Raw genomic sequence first — 23,046 nt, 5'->3', positions numbered from 1 at the left:
CAAGCCAAATGATTTTATGTACACCAGGAAACCATTTACTATGCTGGGTGGTAACCATATAGCCAAATTTTGGTGCCTGGTGGTTTAGTGGGTAATTATTGCGCTCCAATCGGATTGAGCCGGTGAAGGTTTATATCCAAGGGATGGTTGGGGTTTATTGCTCATGTAATGCCACTCAGGGATGCGTGAGACTGGTCACTCTCATCTTAAATGTCAGGACCAACTTGCATAGCCCCGGGCTGCTACGCTCCTCATGGGGCAATGTAGGATTGGATGATGAATGATGAAAAAAACAACAATGTTCACCAGGTGTTGGAGTTAGAGGCATTGAAATTCAGTCAGCTGCTGACTGTCTGGCAAAATGTATGAAGTATGAGGTTTCAGGCTGCTGATAAATGGCTATTTAGATCCATCCATCCATCCATCTATCATCTAATCCCGTCGTACCCCATTAGAAACCTGAGAGCCTAGGGCTAGGCAAGTTGGTCCTGACATTTAAGATGAGAGTGACCAGCCTCACTCGTCCCTGAGTGCCATTACGTGAGCAATAAATCCCAACCACCCTTTGGATGTAAACTTGCACAGGTTGAATCTGGCTGGAGCACCTGATTACCCACTAAAGCCACCAGGCACCATAGGCTGGTTATGTGGTTACCACCCAGTGTAGTAAATGGTTTTCTGGTTTACAGAAAATTTGGATTGTCACATATTGTAGAGTCACCTGTAGGCAGAAGAAAGAAGGAAAGACAGAAGAGGAAGGAAGGAAGAGAGGAAAAGGCAGTCACCTGAGAGCAGCACTACATGAGTGAGTGGATGGTGAGTGCCTCCCCTTACCACTCTACACTAATTAGATTTAAAAAAAAAAAAAAAAAAAAATGTGATGCATAATTTAAGGTGAAGAAAACACTTGTGGCAACTGAGATTTATTTGCTATTACTCGGACAGCCATCTCCCTCCACCAAGATCCTAGTTAAAAGGGTTCTCTTGTAATTTGTTTGTATATATTCCTATTGAGTTGTAGGTGGGGATTCCCATCATCCACCAACTTAGTGTTGTAGTGCTCTGTTTTTAGGGTAGCTCTGCATTGAGTGGCAAGCCAAATGATTTTCTGTAAACCAGGAAAGCATTTACAGTGCTGGGTGGTAACCTTATAACCAACCAACATATGTTCCCTACATGACAACAAGTGGGTTGGCGGAGGATTAGTGCCCCTCCCCGGAAAACATCTAACTAAAAATATGAACAAGAAGCCTCGGACCAGGAATGACCAAAAGGTGACGATTAAGGACCGAACGAAGGACATGATACGGATGGGGATGTGGAATGTAAGGGGTGCAAATGATGAGGTGAAAGAGAGAGAGAGAGTTTGTCCAGGTGCTTGAGGGTGCTAAAGTGGATGCATGCGGATTAACTGAAACTAAATGGAGAGGTGAGAGTATGCGAGAATGGGAGTATGGATGGAGTATATGTGCGGGAGTAGGTGAGAATGAGAGGGCAAAAAAAGGAGTGTGTATTGTGGTGAGTAACAGATGGAAGGAGAATATAAGAGAGTATGGATCAATTGGCTTAAGAATTGTGTGGGTAAGATTGAAAGTTGGACTACAAATGTGGGCGATTGTGTGTGTGTATGCGCCAACGCAAGATCGTGCAAGCAGAGTGAGAGAAGAGTTCTGGACAAATGTGGAACCGTGCATGGAAAAGTTTGAAAGGAATGAGAAAGTGCTTTTGATTGGCGATATGAATGGGAAAGTAAGGAATGTGAAGGTGGATAGAGTAGTTGGTTAGTGGGGTGTGCCTGCTGAGATAGATGAGAATGGTAGTGCTTTAGAGGACATTTGTGCCGGGAGGGGGTTGGTGATAGCCAATAACCTCTTCAGGCACAAAATGATCCATAGGTATACATGGCAAGTGTTGAGAAGGGTGGGTGGTGAACTAAGTGAATGGAAGGCAGTGATTGATTATGTGTGTGTGTGGATGAAAGGACTTGGAGGTGTGTAATGGGTGCAAAAGTATATAGAGTTTGGGGGAGTGGACTTTCTGACCACCACTTGCTGGTGGTGAGAATCAAGGTCTAAGTGAAATGCAGAAATAGAAGAAGGAAAGGACGGGAGGAAGTAATATATGCAAGGAGAGTGGAAAGGTTACAAGAAGATGAGAAAAAGGCAGAATATAGGAGAGAAGTGGAGGAGCGATTGGGTAAATATGGATTGGAGCAGATGGGGAACGTGGAAGGTGTGTGCAAGTTATTCACAAAAGAAATCTGTGCAGTATGTGAGGTGGTGTGTGGGGTGAAGAGAAGACGAAAGGGGATGCAAAGAACAGCGTGGTGGAATGAAGAGATGAGACAGGCTGTGGCACAAAAGATGAAAGCATGTAGTGAGTGGAGGAGAAACAGGGACGTGGAAGGAGTTGAGAGATGGAAGAGAGAGTTATATGTAGAGAGGAAGAGAGAGGTGAAAAGATTAGTAAGAGAGATTAAGAAGAAAGTGGATGAGGAATTTGGAAGGAGTTTGAGTGTAAAATGAAGGGAATGTAAGAAAATATTCTGGAAAGAGGTAAAGAGAGTTGGACGGGGGCAGTTAAGTTAGTTGTGGAGTGAAAGATAAAAATGGTAGATTACTAGTGGAGAAGGGAGAAAAAGTGAGCAGATGGAGAAAACATTCTAAGGAATTGTTGAACATAGAGAATGAAAGTAATGCAAGTATAAGTGGCTGGGGAATGGCTGGGAGAAGAAGAGATGAGAGAAGGGAGGAAGAGATCAGTAGGGCAGAAGTAGTGGAAGCAATGAAGAAGATCAAGATGGGAAAGGCCCTAGGAATTGATGGAGTGTGTGGTGAAATGCTGAGGTGTGGGGGTGAGATTGTTGTGGAGTGGAAATGGAAGTTGTGTAGATTGGCTTGGGAAGAGGGAAGGGTTCCAGAGAACTGGAAATTAGATATTTTTTTGGCAAATGCTCAGATGAAGTTGCATCCATGGTGCCACCTCTCCATGCCTTCCCTCGTGCTGCACGGGCATCTGGTAGCGCTCATGACTGGAATGTCACTCAGCCATATTGCAAAACTTCAGCCTATCATAATTCTTTCATTCACCGAACTGAATCTCTCTGGATCTCGCTTCCCCAGAGTTGTTTCCCTCCAAATTTCAACCACAGCTGTTCAAGTCAAATGTTACAGATATTTTTGAACAGAGGACACCAGTAATCTGGTGTATGGATTATTTTTTTTTTATTCATTTGTTTTTCCTTCATCCGTTCTGTTATTTAAAAAAAAAAAAAAGGTATAATTGTTCCTTTATACAAAGGAAATGGGGAGAGAGAAGTACTGTATGTGGTAACCAGAGAGGGATTTGCCTTCTTAGTGTGACTGGAAAAATATATGGTAGAATACTCATTGATAGGGTTAGGCATATGACAGAGGAGCTAGTTGGGGACGAACAAGGGGGATTTAAGAAGGGAAAAAGGTGTGTAGATCAGATATTTGTTCTAAGATATTGTTTAGTGGAGAAGTATCTAGAGAAGGGAAAGAAAGTGTATGCTCCCTGCATGGACTTGGAGAAAGCTTATGACAGAATAGGTAGTCAAGGTATATGGAAGATATTGAGAATATATGGCATGGAGGGGAAATTGTTGAGTGCTGTGAAGAGTATGTACGAAGGAGCTAGGGCTACGGTGCGAGTGGATGGTGAGTTGAGTGAGTTCTTTGATCTCAATGTGGGACTGAAACAGGGTTGTGTGATGTCTCCTTAGCTGTTTAATATATATATGGATGGGGTTGTAAAGGAGGTGCAAGGTAGGGCAGTGGATGTGGGGGTGGCTCTAATGAATAAGGGTGAGATTAGGAAGATTCTGGTGTTGCTGTTTGCTGATGATGCAGTATTGTTGAGTGAAGATGAATGGAAGTTGCAAGGTTTGGTGAATGAATTTGGAACAGTGTGTAGGAAGAGTAAAGTTATGGTGTTTGAGAGGAATGAAGTCATAGAATGTACAGTGAGGTTGGATGGTGAGGATATGGAGAATGTGAGTGCATTCAAGTACTTGGGTAGTGTGATGAGTAAGGATGGAACTTTGGGGGATGAAGTGCATGAAGGGATACAGCAGGGAAGGAAGGTTGTTGGTTCACTGAAAGCAGTGATGAGAAATAGGGAGGTGAGTATGGAAGTTAAGAAGTCACTGCATGATAGTATTGTGATCCCTACCCTGACATATGGAAGCGAGGTGTGGACCTTGCAAGAGGGGAACAAGTCAAGAGAGAGAGCAATGGAAATGAGTTACTTGAGAGGAGCATGTGGAGTGACATGAAGGGACAGGTTGACAAATGAAGAAGTGAAAGAATGTTGTGGGGTGGATGTGTATGTGGTTGAGAAGATTAGGAGAAATACACTGAGGTGGTTTGGACATGTGGAGAGAATGGAGAATGAAAGACTGACTAAGAGGGTGTATGTAGGTGATGTGGAAGGAGGGAGAGGGAGGGGTAGACTGAGGATGAGGTGGAGGGATGGACTTGAGAGGTATATGAGGGAGGGGGGAGTGAGTTGGGGGGAGGGTAGTCAAATGATGGGTGACAGAGCGACTTGGAGGCATTTTGTCTGCGGCCACCCTTTGCGGGATTAGGGCATCGGGCTATAGATAGATAGATCTTTAGTGGAAAAGTTTTTAGAGAAGTGAAAGAAGTTGTATGTGGCCTTCATGGATTTGGAGAAATCATATGACAGGGTGGATAGACAAGGATTGTGGAAAGTATTAAGAATATACGGAGTAGATGGGAAGTTGTTGAATGTTGTGAAGAGTATGTATGAGGATGCTAAGGCTGCAATGCATGTGGATAGTGAACTGAGTGAATTTTTCTGCTTGAAGGTTGAATTGAAACAATGATGTGTCATGTCTGCGTGGTTGTCCAGTTTGTACATGGATGGGGTTATAAATGAGATACATGATAGGGCAGTGGATGTTTGAGCTGCCCTAATGAGAGGACAGTGTTTGAAAACTCCCTGTACTGTTGTTTGCAAATGATACTGTGTTGTTAAGTGAAGAAGAAGGGGAGCTGCAAGGCTTGGTGGATGAGTTTGGGAGAGTGTGTGAGAAACGGAATCTAAAGGTGAATGTAGGAAAGAACAAAGTTATGGTCTTCGAGGGAAGTGAAGTCAGTGAATGTACATTGAGGTTGGATGAGGAGGAAATAGAAAATGTGAGTGCATTTAAATACTTGGGTAGTGTGATGAGTAAGGATGGAAGTTTTGAGGGTGAAGTGCTTGAAAGGATACAAGCAAGAAAGGTTGCTGGTTCCTTTAAAGCAGTGATAAGAAACAGGGAAGTGAGCATGGAAGTGAAAAAGTTACTACATGACAGGATTGTGATATCAACTCTAATGTATGGAAGTGAAGCTTGGACCTTGTTGGAGGGACAGAAGTAAAAAGTTAGAGCAGTGGAAATGAGTTATTTGAGAGGAACATGTGGAGTCATATGGAGAGACAGACTGACAAATGAGGATGTGAAGGAGTTTTGTGGTGTGGATGTGATAGGAAGTGTTAAGAGAAACACATTGAGTTGGTTTGGCCATATGAAGAGGATGGTGAGTGAGAGGCTGACGAGGAGAGTGTATGTGAGTGAGGTGGAGGGGGGAAGAGGGAGGGGGAGGCCAAGGATGAGGTGGAGGGATGGAGTGGAGAGGTATATGAGCGAGGGGGATGTGAGCTGGGAGCAGGGCAATGAAGTGGCGGAGGACAGGGCGATATGGAGGTGATTTGTTTTTGGCCACCCCTTACGGGATTAGGGCGTCTTGCAATAGGTGGATGGATAGAGGAATCATTGTGTCCACATGGTTAGTGTATCATTATAGAATGAAGTGAATGTTTGAAAATGTCTTTGTTTTAGGTTGGATGTTAGTGTATTCACAATATTGTATGTTTTAGTGTTTTTGTTGTTATTGTTGTTGCCCAACCCCATTCCTTCTCAGTCTGATTGAGCAGACCCGTCAGCCATAGGTAAGCGACTGTCCCCATGGGGTTGTCCCAAATGTTCCTTACACCATTGATGCGTCTGTATCCTAGTGTGGTGTGTGCTTTGCAGTGCTCCATTATGTATGTTATACTGTATTGTGTGGACCTAATCTGCAAGCTGGGCATGTGTCAGCTGTGATTCTGCTGAGCCCTAATCTAAGCTAGTAGCAGAGGGGGGATGGATGATGTCCTGCTGTAAGCCTTGATAGGTGAACTCATTCATCACTGTTTAAGGACACCTCTGGTGGGTGTATATCAGGAGAGTGGGGGGGGGGGATTGTAGGATGGCAGTGTGATCAAGTTGTTGTATTGCTCTGCACGTGAAGTGAGTATGTGTGTTTGTGTGATACGGCATTGTGTTGGTGTGAATATAGATATGTGATGATGTAAATTGTTGTATTTCTGTTAATCTAAAATACTCTGAAAAGAGTTACCATTTATAGCTTACTGCATCTCATTTTTAAGAATGGTTGATTGCGTATGGTTTGCAGAATGTTTGACCGATTTTCACACATTTTCTATTCGTGTTAAAGGAATCAGAGCTAAAAGATATATTCACCTCTGCTTAGCCCTTAAATAAAGTATGCTTTTTTTTTTTTTCCCCAGAATGTTGCAGCATGAATCAAAATCCTTGTATGCTAAAAAGCCAAGTGTGATTGACAAAGTTATAGCTTGATTTGGTTCCTGTAAACTGACATTGCATGCTTTTTATGGAAGTATGTGGGTCGGTGTAAAGCTCGTGTCATGTTTGTAGGTTTCTGGATTTTTTTTTTTTTTTTTTTTTCTTGTCACTCTAAATTTTGCTGTTTCTGAGACTATAATGATGTCAGTGTGTAAATAATTAATTTCAGTTGCAATCTTTTAATGGGCTCTGCTTTTGTGTTTTCATTTTCCTATTTCTGTTCGTGTCCACCCCTTTGAAATAATGTGAAATTCAGTTGGGATGGCAGTGATATTGTATGTACAGTAATTTTTTTTTTTTTTTTTTTTTTTTTTTTTTTTCTGGATTGTTGCTGCTAAAGGTATTAGCTTCAGTATTGCACAGTACCTTCTTCCTACAAGTTTTCCTGACACAGTGTTGGTTAGCTGTTAAGTTCTTATGCATCGTCATTCATTATCTCTCCATTTTTCTGAGGGTTATTGCCTTATATGTGGAGAAAGTTGCAGTGTCATATGCAGGGACCAAATCATGAATTATTTGGATGTTTGCATGCATGATAAACCTTTTTTGGTTGTGGTTGTGGTGATGGTTACAGAGTAGTCCTTAGATGGAGGATGCTTATTTTTTGTTGTAGTTTTACATTAATGTTTTATTTATTGTAGTTTTAATTTTTCTGTTGCTGAAGATGGTTTGCAATTAATTATTGTTGATGTAAAGCTGTATTTGTGTTGTTTGCTACGTGTTCAGTTAAGATTGTTATTTTTCTTACATTCAACTATTTACTACAAATGCCCAGTGTGTGATAGCTGACCATGACTAATACTGTGTAATACAGTACCATGCTCTGTGTAAGAACTTGAAGCACAAAGTTATCAATAGCTTTTCACATGTGGCATTGTCTTGAAATTGTTACTAGCTATATTTGCACATATGAAAGCTGCTACTTCCTAACATTTTTTCATAAAAACAGTAATGGAGGCCTTGTTGGGGAAAAATGCCATATACAGTATCTGACTTTTAGGGGTTTTCAATGTGCCTTTCCTCCCTCTGATCTAGGAAGACATTAAGTTCGCAATGCTTTATGCAGAATCTGCACAGCCTTCGGTGTCATTATCTACAGACACCTTCCAGTAAATGCCATTGTCAGTTGTTGATAGCACAGAACTAGCATTACCCAGCTAAAAAAAATTTTGGACTTATTCCCTTCGAAACTTATGCCAGTCTTGGTCAGTCCATCAGGTGTTGTGTTGCCTACCTGGAAAAAAAAAAAAAAAAACTTTGTATATTGTTAAAGTTTGCAAGTTGCAGCATATTAATGAAATTAATGGCTTGCAAAGAAAGTTACTTAATAGTAAAAATTGTTGGTATCCAGCAGAAAGTTCCATTCCTGAGGTATTTTATATATTGTAACTTTGTTCAAATGAAATGCTGAGAACTAGGGCCCCAAGCTGTCGACACAAAGCATTTCTCGGTATGCCTTCATCAAGCCTTGTTCGTGGACTTCCCATACAACCTCCATGACCATGCTGACCTAATAAGGTCATCATCCCTTCATATTATATCACTGACAAAAACTTGGTTGAAATCTGTTGAGCGGTTCAGGAGGTATCACATCCACAAGGATAAACTAAGTCAACCCCATATGACCATGATCTTTGCCCCGTTGATCGTACTGACCTAATCAGTATATCATCCCTTGATACTGTATCACTGGCAAAAGTTTGATCAGAATCTGTCAAGGGGTTCAGGACATACACGCCTAGCAGGATAAACTAAGTTGACCCCATCTGACCCTTGATCCCTTGTCCTAGCTGACTTAATCAGTTTATTATCTCCTCATACTGCATCACTGACAAAAGTTTGGTGGAAATCCCATCAATGATTTCAGGAGACAACGCGTCCACAAAAGTATTATGAACACAAATGCACGCATGCACGCACAGACCGTCACTAACTGTCTTCTCCACCACTGGTTGGCTGAGGCATGATGAGTATAGATTCTGCCCATGTCTTACTGTACCATACAGGTATTCTGTATTATATTGATTTTTGATTCTCATGACTGGTGATGATAGTTCCCAGTGCCATTTGCTCAAAACAGACCATGAGACAGAATGCAAACAGTACTGATTTGGAGAAACCCATTGAGGACAAGCCTTTAGATATAATATTTCATGCTGCCAGACTTTTTTGAGCAACTTGAAACAGATAACTAGATGGGAATGTGAAATTGGAATATAGGACTTTTATATATATATATATATATATATACAGTACACCCTCCTTGGCCGTGGGTCTGGAATTTTCTGTGCACCGTGGGCCGACGTGGGGGGCCATTTTTTGAAGTTTCGAAAATTGATTTTTCCTTGCCATATTGAAGAGAAAGTTCAGACGCACCTAACAGTGCAAATCCTAGCTTCCTAGACCCATTCTGTGGCTTGCAATGGAGCACGAAAGTTGCAGAAATATCGGCAACCGATATCTGCCACCCAGGGGTGCTTCTGCAGTGCAGCTTAGCGGGTGTTGTTATATATATTTTTTTTTCTTACCCCCCCCAAAACAATACGAATTGTGCTGAAATGTTGCGCATATATGAGATATGATAATATCGCATGATTTCAGTACATAATATGTTAGGAATGACTAAAAAAAAAAATGAATATTTTTTCACCTTTTTGATATAAAATATGTTTATGGTTGTTTCAAGTTATTTTTTACATTATCGTTGCTCCCATGCTTGGAAAAGGGAGTGAAGGGTTGAATTTTCAGTCCTAAATGAGAAAATTGTCCGTCCTCCGATGCTAGGCTCTCCCACGGGAGATGAAAGTGGAGGGTCAGATCCGATTAGCAATACGGAAGTTGAGTCGCAACTTGCAGCTCTCACACCACGTGCATGGCTAAAAATAGAATCATAATGCGGTTTCAGAACTACGAATAAGTCTAATTATTACGAATACAGAGACAAAGCAGAAATAAATACGTTTACAGACGAGGGAAAACATATTTTTTCCATAATAACACGTTCACCTTTCTCTATTGTTTTACCTTGTTATTTTCGCAATATATGTTGCTGTCTCGTAAACAGGGTGGTTGTGTATGTCTTGCAAGGGAGGAAAAAGATTGTATTTTCTGTCTCGGTCGAGGTAATGGGTGTAACTTTTTTTTGTTTTTTTTCATGGCTACAAGTGAAAAAATCGTACATCCGCTCGTCATGGCAGCAGTTGGTGAACTGACAGATGATATGTAAGAGGGTGAAGTGTAGGTCAGTTCTGTAATGTTCTAAATAATGTTAAACCATACTAGAATGTTACAAACTGTTCTAGAAACTTCTAAACAGTTCTAAAATCTTCTGTGCAAGTCTATACAGTTATAAAAAATCTATATAAAGATTAAGAAAGTGATAAAACTTGCGTGTGGTAACATTAAATATATGGTACAGTGAACTCTCACATTTGGCGAGTAATAGGTGCAAAACAACCCTCGCCAAACTGGAATTTGCCAAATCTGAACTGAATAACTAATGGGAAAAATATATTGTTTCTGGGCATGCATGACTGGACTGATTTTTCACCTATATTATAACATTACCGGGTGTAAATCATGTGATAAATACACATAACATGATTCAATTTAATTTATTTTGGCCAAAAAATAATACAAAACAGAAAAACTCAGATAAGAATATAAAATAATGGGCTTGATGTACACGTGGCATATAGTGCGTGGATGCCTTAGTGGTTAGTTTTCTTTGTTGGAAAAAAAGGTTAATGATGAAGGAGCAGTAAAGTTCATGTATTTGTCTTTAGTGCAACGAATGTGAAAAAAAAGAAGAAAGAAAAGGCTTTGTGCTCGATGTTTGTAATGAATTGACGGTCTTTGGTCAAGAAAATTTGGATCTTACGATATGTGAAGACAGTGTGTGTTGACATACATAGTTAAGATAATTATGTGAGTTCATTTCTTGTGAATTATACTGTCATACAAATTATACTGCTTGGCTGACTTGTTTATTATTCACGATTACTGCATTCATGTGTATCTGAGAAGTGAGATACGCAATCAGTCCATGCTGACGACTTCTTTATTTTTTTTTATTTTTTTTTTATTTATTTATTTTTTTTTTTTTTCCCAGAAAGTTTCACATTTTTTTGTTTTTTTCTCTTTTTTAGTGAGCGCCGAAAGTGATTCGTAATGAAATATGCGTGATGCGGGCGGCCATTATTCACGTGTTGTGTAGGTCAGTTTTTTTTCTTAATTTGTAATGAGGACTTTCAGGAGGCTTAGTGGCAATCCTTGGTGATTAAAATTTTTATGGGGAGTATTAGGGGGCAAAAAATAATTGGTTAGGTTAGGTTAGAATGCAGTAGCTGTGCACTGATGTGTCCAGACAGTGAGGTCGTATGTAAACACACTGTCTTCGGTGTCTTAGGGGAGACGTATTTGTAATAATATATTTTTATATTTTTAATGAAAAATATGAGACTCCTAGAACCTAACTCCCCATTTTACATGTAACACATGTCACGTTTTGGCACGAAGTTGATATTACACGAGGTTCTGCATAACCTACCTCGTGTTGTATGAAGACTTTACTGTTTCATTTCACCCAGCTGTTCTTAATTAACTTCATTAAATCCTGGAACACTTCTTGTTGCTTCTACCGCTTCTTTCATGAGCTGTTCCCTCTGCTGACGTTGTGTCTGTGTGACCGTGTCACTGTCGACACCGTCTGTGACGAGGTGTGGGAGAAGCGGTGCCCACCAGTGCTTAATGATAAAGTTATTAATTTTATGCCAGGCATCTGTCATAGAGTTGACAACCTGTCCGATATCAAAACGTTTCCAGAACGTTTTGACGGTATTATAGAATACAATTACAATATATTTTTATTATAAGCAACTTGCCAAATGTGAGATTTCTCTCACCAAATTAGAGTGTTGTGTACAATTCCATCCTATCACCAAAAGTGAATTCGCCAAATAAAAACGTGCCAAATGTGAGAGTTCACCATAATCCATCTTTTTGTTTGGGGGTGACATTTTTTTAAAACTGAGAGGAATAAGGGCTTTTTTCTTTGTTTTTAAACAAAAGTTCATCAATTTATGATATAGGCCACCTTTTATTTTAAAAAAGTCAAAAAGTTATAACAAATAAATATACTGTATATATATACAGTATACAGTATGTATATATATATATATATATATATATATATATCTATCTATCTATTGCCAGACGCCTCAATCCCGTTTGGGGTGGCCACAAACAAATCGCCTCCAAGTCGCCCTGTCCCCCGCCATTTCACTACCCTGCTCCCAACTCACACCCCCCTCTCTCATATACCTCTCCACCCCATCCCTCCATCTCATCCTCGGTCTCCCCCTCCCTCTTCCACCCTCCACCTCACTCACATACACTCTCTTCGTCAGTCTTTCACCCTCCATCCTCTCCACATGGCCAAACCACCTCAGTGTGTTCCTCACAACGCTTCCTATCACATCCACATCAACACCACAACGCTCCTTTATATCCTCATTCGTCAGCCTGTATCTCCATGTGACTCCACAAGCTCCTCTTAAATAACTCATTTCCACTGCTCTCACTCTTGACTTGTGTCCTTCCAACAACGTCCAAGCTTCACTTCCGTACGTTAGAGTTGGTATCACAATACTGTCATGTAGTAACTTTTTTACTTCCATGCTCACTTCCCTGTTTCTTATCACTGCTTTCAAGGAACCAGCAACCTTTCTTCCCTGCTGTACCCTTTCAAGCACTTCACCCTCCAAACCTCCATCCTTACTCATCACACTACCCAAATACTTAAACGTACTCACATTTTCCAATTCCTCACCATCCAACCTCGCTATACATTCACTGACTTCACCTCTCTCAAAGACCATCACTTTACTCTTCCCTACATTCACCTTTAGGTTCTGTTTCTTACACACACTCTCAAACTCATCCACCAAGCCTTGCAGCTCCCCTTCATCTTCACTCAACAACACAGTATCATCTGCAAACAACAGTACAGGGAGTTTCCAAACACTATCCTCTCTCACCAGGGCCACTCCAACATCCACTACCCTACCTTGTACCTCTTTTATTACCCCATCCATGTACAGATTGAACAACCATGGAGACATGACACATCCCTGTTTCAAACCAACTTTCAAAGAGAAAAATTCACTTAGTTCACCATCCACACGCACTGCAGCCTTAGCACCATCATACATACTCTTCACAGCATTCAACAACTTCCCATCTACTCCATATATTCTTAACACTTTCCACAATCCTTGTCTATCCACCCTGTCATATGCTTTCTCCAAATCCATGAAAGCCGCATACAACTTCTTTCCCTTCTCTAGAAACTTTTCCACTAAAGATCTAAGAATGAATATCTGATCTACACAACCTCTTCCCTTCCTAAAGCCTCCCTGTTCTTCTCCAACTAATTTCTCTGTTCTTTCTCTAACTCTGTCTATAAGTATCCTACCATACATATATATAATGTATATAGATAGATAGATAGATAGATAGCAAGACCTCACTATAACGGACTAATTGGGGCCCAAGCGAGTCTGAAAAACACGAAATTCTGATAAAAGCGACATCCGGACTTTTTCCGATATATCAGACATTAGTCTGGATCACATGAACGGTTTTTAAAGTACTGTATTTTGACTACCATTGTGGTACTGTGCTGTGTTATAACTTCACTACATTTATCAAATGGTGTAATACTGTATATATAATAATACTGATAAACATGTCTGTTATTCACCTTATTGTGGTGAACATACCTGAAGTGGTCAGGCAGTCCGGACTGCTTCTGGCTTTATCGGACTTTTTCCGATATTCAGGAATTTAGTCCGGTAGCTCCTCGAGTCCGATTAAAGCGAATTCTGGTCTATTGAAGTCCGTTATATCGAGGTTTTACTGTATGTGTGTGTGTATATATATATATATATATATATATATATATATATATATAAACTGTAAAAGTCCTGTAATCCGAATTGCACGGGATCGAGGGTCTTTCGGACTACTGGTTTTTTCAGATTGATGGGAGGGACCTTGGGAAACATTAGAAACATGTACATGATCATTAAATAAACATTTCAGATGATATGGGCTATTGTTTTACTGGAAGTGCATAGAAGTGTAGCTGAACAGTTCCATGGAGGTACATCCAAGACGAAGAGCAAATCAAAACCAGATAAATCCTTAGATAAAGTCCAGAAAAAATTTGAAAAAAGCCCAGAAAAATTATGAAAAATTCGCCTTGACAAATTTGGGGTATTAGGATATTTGGATTATTGGTGGTCGGATTGGAGGACTTCTGCTGTATGTATGTACTGCATATATATATATATATATATATATATTCACAGTATATATATATATTTATATTTAAGTGGCCTAGGGAGTATATAATTTACTTGTGATAATTGATGGCACATTCATCTCCTTATTTATAGAGAGCGGTCATATTATTATTATTATTATTATTATTTAGGTTTAGTGTTTAGGGAGGAAGGAGCACATTGAACCAGAGGAGGAGGAGAAAGTTTTTATATGCAAGAAAAATATGCTTCAATGAAACCTCACTGTATCAGATTAATCCTTGATGAAGAAATCCATTTTCTGACTGTTTACTGTAGTACCAGGATCATAATGGGTATTGGTTTGATACACAGGGTATCTGATGGTGAGATTTCTGTTGTTAGAAGTGACTACATGAGTATGAGATGGTTAAAAAATATCTACTTAGGTGTGGAGCCTATTTGCTCTGCTGGGTCGTTATTGGAGTGAAGTAGTAAGTGAATTTGTAGTCACAAGTGTGGGTTGCTTTTGACTCACTAGTTATTTATATATAATGCCTCCTAAACTGCAGTTTGATATCTAGATGTATTTTATACATGAATAACCAGCAAGTCCATAACAACTCCATACTGTACCATTACTTAAGATTATACTTGAGTATCCAAATTTTGAAAATGATGCAGTGATTCAGGTACTTGATTAACCAATAAGTTGTCAGACACTCCATTTATATAATTGATGTTGCATTTGGTAAGCAGTATTCTTTCATGTTTCTTTTTAACAGGATTTGTTATTGCATGCATAGTAGCAGTTTTTTCACATAGGTATTTTATCGTGGCTGGAGCCAGATGATTTTATACAGTGATAGAAACTTACTAGGCATGCATAGGGTTTCAGTGCTAACTCAGAAGGTATACAATAAAAAAGTATTTTTGTGGAATGAATAGAAGTGATAGTCGTGTTGCACCAGTTCGGTATCAAAGCAGTTTGATTATCTGTAGGAAATGTTCTGTCATGGATAAGTGAATTCTAGTGTTGTGTACAACAGGCAGAACTAATGGTAGTCCAATGACCCATGTATTTCTGTTGTAGAGACTATCTGATGCAGTGAGGTTAATTTTGTTTTTGTAATTGTTGATATTGGCAATGTTGCCAGGTTTTCTACAGGCCCCATTATATTTTCTGCACCTCACAGTCTGGCTGTAAAGTGCACTCTGTCAAGCAGCATCTAACCTGTCAGTCTTGTACTAGTAAGTGTGTAAGATGTACAAAATGAAAGCATGATGAAAAGTGAAGAACCATGAATGAATGTTATTTTGACAAAAGGGTGTCCCGATTTTCTTATAGCTGTTGAAGAAATAGTTGACAATTTAAAAAAAATTGAAAGCATATCTCCAGTCAACAGTATTATTTTCATTAATTTTCTTTACAGTATTAAAGTTGGAAAGTTGAATTTTTTTTTGTCATAAGATTATTTTTTTTTTAAATTCTTATTTGAATTTAGTTTAAATTGTTTATTTTTTGTAGAAAAGTACTTGTAACGTGTATTGATGCCATATATTTTGAACAAGTGCATGATTAGTAAAGAAAATGCCCTTATTTCCTCATTCTGCATTTGTATAATTTAATTTCTCTTCTTGTTTTGTTTTGTTTTTATCATTTCAGTTGTAACTGGAGTTGCCAACTCTCTATGTCTACTTCTTACTTAGGCAAGTGGTTCATGGTTTATCATTTTCACATTTTACCCAGAGCCACCACCTCACTCCAGTATCACTACCCATCCTGGTAATGCAGAAGGGCCGCTGCCATAAAAAATCCGTGTGTGTGGAAAATGTTGACAAATGGGTAAAAATTTTGTTTTATGATTCCATCCTGGTAATGCAGAAGGGCCACTGCCATAAAAAATCCGTGTGTGTGGAAAATGTTGACAAATGGGTAATAATTTTGTTTTATGATTACCCCCCCCCCTCCCTCTTCTCGGCTTTCGCCAGAAATTTTGTTTGTAAATTATGATTTATGCAGCTTTGGTGAAGTAAATGTCCGCAGTTCAGGAATTCATTTAACCATATCATCATGGAAGTAGACAGTGTTGTTAAATGAGATGAAAGTAGTAACACGGATGGGGTGTAGTGGAGTGTGGCGGCAGCTCAGTTGAAGGCGTGGTTGTTTTATCACTTGCTTTCTCTACCTGTATTTGATGGCAACACAGAGTTTATCAGCAATTTATGGCTGATTTGTGTAATGCTTTATAATAAGCAGTTTTGTATTAATGATGAGCGGTCATTGTTTCTTATGCTCCCACACATTGATCTTATTTGCCAGTTTTTAGACATTACCAAACACAGAAAGATGTAGTGTTAAAGCTGTGACACAAAAAAAGCCTAAAACTGAGTGAAGCAGTTGAGTATAGGTTCAAGCCAGTGAAAGAACAAGCACGCCACAGTTGCCAGGAATAACCACTAGACTAGCCAGGCCTATGCTGCATTAACTAGCAAGGTGGGTCTGCTGAGAGCGAGAGGCTGACTTGTAAACATGCAGGTGGAAGAAAAAGAAATAGCACTTGATACTAGTTCATATTTCATGAGCATGAGTAATTTGGCCATTTTTGAAAGTATCAGTTTTGCCACAAGAACATTGCCTTTAACTAAAATCAGCTATGGTTGGTACCACCAAGGGTCTGTTGATAATGAATTCTAAAGCAAAGACTGTAGTCACTTGACAGAGCTGTCCCAAATTAACCATTTGGGGAGCAGAACTTTCCCAAACCTTATTAAAATTTTGGTATTAGCCATAATGATACACAGTGTTAAAATGTGATGCCACTCCTGAAATAATCAAATATATTCCTGGACTGTTCTGTTAGGTTATTGCTTCTCCACCTTGTACCAGTACATGGAATCCTGTTTTTTGCATAAATTTTTAATTTATCCACAAATTACCAGCTATAGCTTTCAGTTAGTTTGAGTTTGAATGTTTTATTTCCCTAAGAGAGTGGTGATGCATGCAGGAGATCGGTATGCCTATAAAGTCATTTTCAGTCTGACTGTTTAACTTGTGTATCCAAGATTATAAATTTGGGTAGATTTAATTTTATCTAAGTTGTATAGTTGTCTCAAATGGTTGCTGTTGAGCTAAGCAGTGTTGCACAGTCAGGTAATATGTGAAACAGCTTGAGTTTGGGGAAGGTAAAGTGTACTTTTGAGGTAACCTGTCATTCCATACACTTATTAACCCATTCAGTCCATTAATGTATTGAGTTTATTCTTGGTACCACCAGGCAATTTTATTCATTTTATGAAGGACCTTTACCTGTGAAGGGGTTGATAAAGGCTGTATTTAACCCCTACAGTGGGGGAGGGGGGAGTCAGGCTGGATAGAATCACCTGGAGGTGGCAAGAATATGAAAAGAAAAATACGTCATGGTGTTGAGCGAATAAAATTGCGATTAACATCTCAGCCTCAGCCTCACAGCACTCCCCTGTCATGCTAACATGCTTGCTTTGGGTGACACGATAGAGTAACCTAAAGATGCCTTTCTTGTTTAGGAACCCAGCACTGGTATACTAATTGCATTGATAGTGGCTTTGTTTGACTTCACACTAGTAAGCCTGAAGAAACTGAGATGCAGAACAAATCAGTATATAAGAGTAGTGAGATATTTTTTCCTCATTGCAGTATACTTTTCAAATCTAGCCAGGTAGTTTTTAGAATAGTTTGCCTATTGATATGTTGAAGCTTAATATATTTACATATATCATTTTGTATTTGTCAACATACTGTTCTTTTAGCCAATGCTGATATAAGATACAGAGTAAGTGGTTGGCAGTGATTGCTTGAGAATTGGCATGTGTGTATGACCATGTGTATGATTTCTATATTGTTTCTTTGTATCATCATCATCTGGACCTCCTTTCCCATCCTAGGGCAGGGTGAGGACTTTATATCATTTGTGCATTTACTCAGTGTATGTATTTTTCTGATAGAGTATTTTATATACAACATTTGTACTGTTGTCTGTGTCAGACATGGGGTGATTATAAGGATACTTTATTCATTTACAGTTACTGCTAGTTCTAAGCATAACAGCACAAAGAAAATTTATTCAAGCATTGCTGAAGTTACTTGATCTGTAATTGTGATTACTTGTAAACTATAGAAAGTGATTGAAGTAAGTGGAGCAAATTAACAGGAGCTAGAGAGTTATAACAAGGATGCACCCAGTAATAAGGATGGAAAAATTTTCCAGAATCAAAGTATGAACTTCATTGAATGAAGATCAATCTATCTATCTACTGCCAGACACCTTAATCCTGTTAGGGGTGGCCACAAACAAATCCTCTCCATGTCACCCTGTCCCCTGCCATTTCGCTGCCCTCCCCCCAGCTCACACACCCCCTATCTCATATATCTCTCCACTTCATCCCTCCATCTCATCCTTGGCCTCCCCCTCCCTTCCCCCCCCTCCACCTCACTCACATACACTTTACTTGTTAGTCTTCTGCTCTCCACCCTCTCTGCATGGGCAAACCACCTCAGTGTATTTCTCCTAATGTTGTCTATCACATCCACATCCACACCAAAATGTTCCTTCATTTCCTCATTTGCCAGTCAGTGCATTCATGTAACTCCACATGCATCCCTCAGATAACTCATTTCCATTGCTTTCACTCTTGTGTCCTTCCAACAGAAAATCATGACCTCCGAATGCCTACGTAAGTCATTTTGCTTTAATCAAGAAAGGAATTGTGATTGTGATAACATTTTGAAAGAACAGTAGGTTTTGAGTAATTATTTGATTATAATTTCTTTAACAAAAATGAGAACTTAAGTTATTGTACTTTAAAAGCTTGAATCAGTTATGGTGACATTTCAGTTACCCCATGTCTGTGTGTGAGGATTTTTGTCTTTTCTATCACCAGAGGCTTAAGCTTTCCCCATGTATTATCTAGTGATTTTCTTTTTTGCCATCCATAAGTATCTATTATTTTCTCAGTGTCTGCAGCGTCTCGGCAGAATATTACTATAGTCGCGGCACACGACTCTTAGATTGTCATTATCATACCCTGGCAACCTACCTGTCAACTGTGCTTCCAATTTTGTTTCATATTATACACGAATCATATTATTATACAGAAATATATTATACACAAATATTTTTACAGTATTCACGAACATATTATACACGAATCGCAGGCGTATCATTATACACAAAATCGGCAGCACAATGGACGGATAGGTTGCCAGGGTATGATAATGACAACCTGAGTCGTGCATCGCAACTGTAGTGGTACAAATTATAATCTACTGTATATCTGTAGTGATAGAAATGCTGTAAAATTTACTTCGCCAGCATATGTAGAGCAGTATATTGTAATTCCTTTTAGTGTCACCATGTAATTAAGCAATGTGTGTGTGTGTGTGTGTGTGTGTGTGTGTGTGTGTGTGTGTTTTTATGTGTCCGACTCTGGGCAAAGGCTCAGGGCCTATTTCCTGTGTGTGTGTGTGTGTGTGTGTGTGTGTGTGTGTGTGTGTGTGTGTGTGTGTGTGTGTGTGGTGATACACTTAACTCCTCCCAGATTAATGTCTGTCATGAATCTGTAGGGGCTCTTTGCCATGATGACTAGTGTCTGTAACTTGTGCCTGTGTTCTTGTCAGCCAAGGAGGTCCCTTAGTGCCTCTTCTATACCAGATTATCTTTTTAGTTTTTGTATTAAAATTAACCTGTATATTATGCAAGTCGTGTCCACATTACTTGGATATAAATAATGTAAGTACAAGATGACTCTTGGCATCATGATTCCATCAGGACATCCAATGCGCTCAGCCCTTGCTCACAGTATCACATCCCTTTCATGTCCCTTGCAGAATCTCCAGAAGTTGTTATTAGGTCAAGCCATACCACTTGCCTTCTTGGCATTAAACAGATTCCCTCTGTGCCCCTACAGAACCAACCTCAGTTCCTCCTTGCTCCTCTTCAGCTTCTCTCCATAGCTTGCTCAAGTCCCTTTCAGGACCCCAGCAGCATGGCCTGTATATGTTCAGTTTTAGTCCCGTGATAAAACCCTTGTACCGTGGGACACCAGTTGTTCATGAAGGAAATGGGTCACTATTGTACCACATCCTTAAATTGCATCTTGACTCTCCCACTGTTGATTTTCTTTTTCTCTGACGTGTCTTTCACTCATGTTGATTATGCTGACTTGGAAATGTTTTGTGACCAAGGATAGTACCTTGGTTTTCGTACATATGATTGGTCTTGGTATTCCCTCAGTTTTCCACGTATCCCTAATTCTCTCTCTCTCTTACACACACACACACACACACACACACACACACACACACACACACACTTCTTTTATCTATGCACTTGGTTGAACTTAAGTTATTCACTTAAAGAAATGTTCATTGAGTATTTATGATGGTTTTTAGTTAATACTGTAATTAATTCAGTTTCCTTCCCCCGCCCCCTCTTTTTTTTAAAATCAGTGTTAAAAGAAGCTGACATACTAATTCCAGTTTCATAGTGTACTGGATATTTCTGAGGCTGAAATATAAGGATGTTGTTGATGTGCCTTTGGTGTCTTTGACATACTGTAGTTGAGTATTTCGACAACGGGAGTTGTGTTAGATTGTTTTTGCTCCCACACCTCTCTGATCTTCTTCCGCCCTATTGGATAACACTGTGATGTTTCAGGATGGGGACAGTGAAGGGGACAGTGGGTTTGTGACTCCTGACAGCACTACCAAGGAGAAGGTGTCACGCTTCATTGAGGGACAGGATGTGCTGTCCCATGGCAAGGATGGAATCTACTACCTGGGTGTCATAGTTGTGGTCAGTATGGACTTGTAATTTAGTTTTTCCTGGCATGTGCTGTCATTAACCCATTTTTTATTTTTTCCTCGAAATTATGCTGAGAGGACGCCTCACATATTCTAATGGTTGGAAAGTCTCAGTTAATGGTTTTACTTTTTCTTCCTGAGTCACAAGCCAAATGATGGTTCCTGGGCTCCAGGCTCACTAGGAACTGTTAGCTGGTTTTGGCACTTGGTTTAGCTCCCAGTCCATAGAAAACTTCAGATGTACCATAATCAGCATCTGTTTGAGAGTTCCTTAAAAAGCAGCATGATGTTGAATTTGATTTGTGATGGAAGAAATCGTACCCAAATGTTTCTCTTGTGTTTATTCTCAGGTTGACAGTGAAAATGAGCGATGCCTGGTTCAGTTCGAGGACAACACAGCTCACTGGTCGCTGTATAAGGACATCACCAAGCTCAAGCTGCCTGAAAGTGATGAACTGTGTTTGGTGTGCAAGTCTTCCAAGAGCTGGGACACCAATGAAATAGTTCTTTGTCATATATGTGAACAGGGCTACCACCAGGATTGTTTGCAGGTGTGTTAATGATATACAAATGTTTTCATAGTTCAGTTACTGTATATTGCTAAAGTACCCAGGGATTGTTATATCTTACTGTATTTCTTGCCATGCAGTGCACACACATAATTTGACAAGGGGTATTTAAGGGAAAAAAAAAAATATTACTTATTTATATACAACATCCACCAATAATCTGTGAGGGAAAGTAATATTGCATTAACTTATTTATTAAAGTGGAAATACACATCATCATTACCACCATTGTCCGAACCTCCTTTCCCACCCTAGGGCAGGGTGAGGAGTAGCAATGTCCAGACAGCCCAAATTTATCCAGTCCAATGGGCCACGCTTCCATTCGCTTATCATTCAAGCCCACGGAATCCTGTCTCTATCGGATATGCCAGAAACATTCACCGCATTCTGTAGCTTCACATAAATGTATCCGATTGAGTCAGTCTGGATGCTGCCACATTAAAAGGGGTACCAAATCTCCGATCATGCACTTCTCCTCACAACATTCATCAAGCCAGCTCGATCTCGTGTTAGTTCCCTAGCCTCGCCGACATCCAAACCACTCTTCCTCATACACTCATCCACCATATCTCTCCACCTTCTCCTTGGCCTACCTCACTTCCTCCCTTCTTCAAATTCATTCAGATATACCTTTTTCACCACTCTGTTGTTATCCATTCTCCCCACATGACCACAGTGGAAATACAGAAATAAAAAGATTGTTCACTGCCATATTTTGTTTGCCAGCCAGTAATCAACTGTCTTGTTTACAATTTATTGATGCATTTGGTGTGGTGCAACCACTCCATGCATGTGCATATCTAATCCACAGAATACTTGTTATCTGTTTATTTATGATGTATTTTTTATAATGTACACTTTCTTAGTCTGCATTATTGAAAGCTTAATCACCTTAGTAATTAGGCTATTCAGTGATTTTCTTTTGACTGTTGATGGCCATGGCTCTCATATTTCACTGTTGTATTTGCCATTCTGGCAAACAGGGTTTGTGAGTAGCTACCAGTCACCTTAACTTGTAGGCCAATTCCAACCATGACCTTTGTGGTATAATGTGCAGGATAATTTTTGAAGTAAAAAATTTTAGTGTGCATTATATGGCAGGAAATAGGTGGGGGTGCCCATCATCCACTCACTCGTTGTGGTGCTGCCTTATTGTCTGTACACTGAGTGACAAGCCATCTGGTTTATCTTACCCAGGAAGCCATTTACTATGCTGGGTGGTAACTATATAACCAAATCATGGTGCCTAGTGGTGTAGTGGGTAATTAAGTCACTTCAGTCAGATTGATCCTGTGCAGGTTTATAAGGGGTGGTTGGGGTTTATTGCCATGTAATGTCACTCAGGGATGAGTGATGCTAATCACTCTCATCTTAAATGTCAGGACCAACTTGCCTAGCCCTGGGCTCCTATGCTTTTCATGGGACAACACAGTTCTAGATGATGGATGGATGGAAATGTGGTGTGTCATTTTTGTTTCGTTTTCGTTTTTGAAGGCTCCAACATGCTTGCATGTGTTGGCCTTGGTTATGTAATGGTGGCTCTCCATGCCCCTTGATCTCTTGCAGCTTCCCTCTTTAGTCCCTTATCCCTGAGGTCACACCCAATGACCTCGTCCCAGGTCTTTTTTGGTCCACCTTTCATTACACTACCCCCAG

The 23,046-nt window shown here is 39.7% G+C and overlaps 1 protein-coding gene across 1 annotated transcript in view; it reads left to right on the top strand.

Annotated features, from left to right (window-relative positions):
* The window catches only part of Pcl (polycomb protein Pcl), a 102,248-nt gene that overhangs the window by 10,542 nt on the left and 68,660 nt on the right, over window positions 1–23,046 (top strand). Inside the window, 2 exon segments of the mRNA XM_080274437.1 lie at window positions 20,676–20,813; window positions 21,172–21,372. Of these exon segments, the coding sequence (XP_080130563.1) occupies window positions 20,676–20,813; window positions 21,172–21,372 (339 nt within the window).

Source organism: Coenobita brevimanus, chromosome 57, assembly GCF_032717465.1.
Source record: "Coenobita brevimanus isolate Jiangsu-jjx chromosome 57, ASM3271746v2, whole genome shotgun sequence".
Classification (NCBI taxonomy): domain Eukaryota; kingdom Metazoa; phylum Arthropoda; class Malacostraca; order Decapoda; family Coenobitidae; genus Coenobita; species Coenobita brevimanus.
The sequence above is the reverse complement of the archived record's forward strand: the minus strand, read 5'-3'. Positions and strand labels throughout refer to the sequence as shown.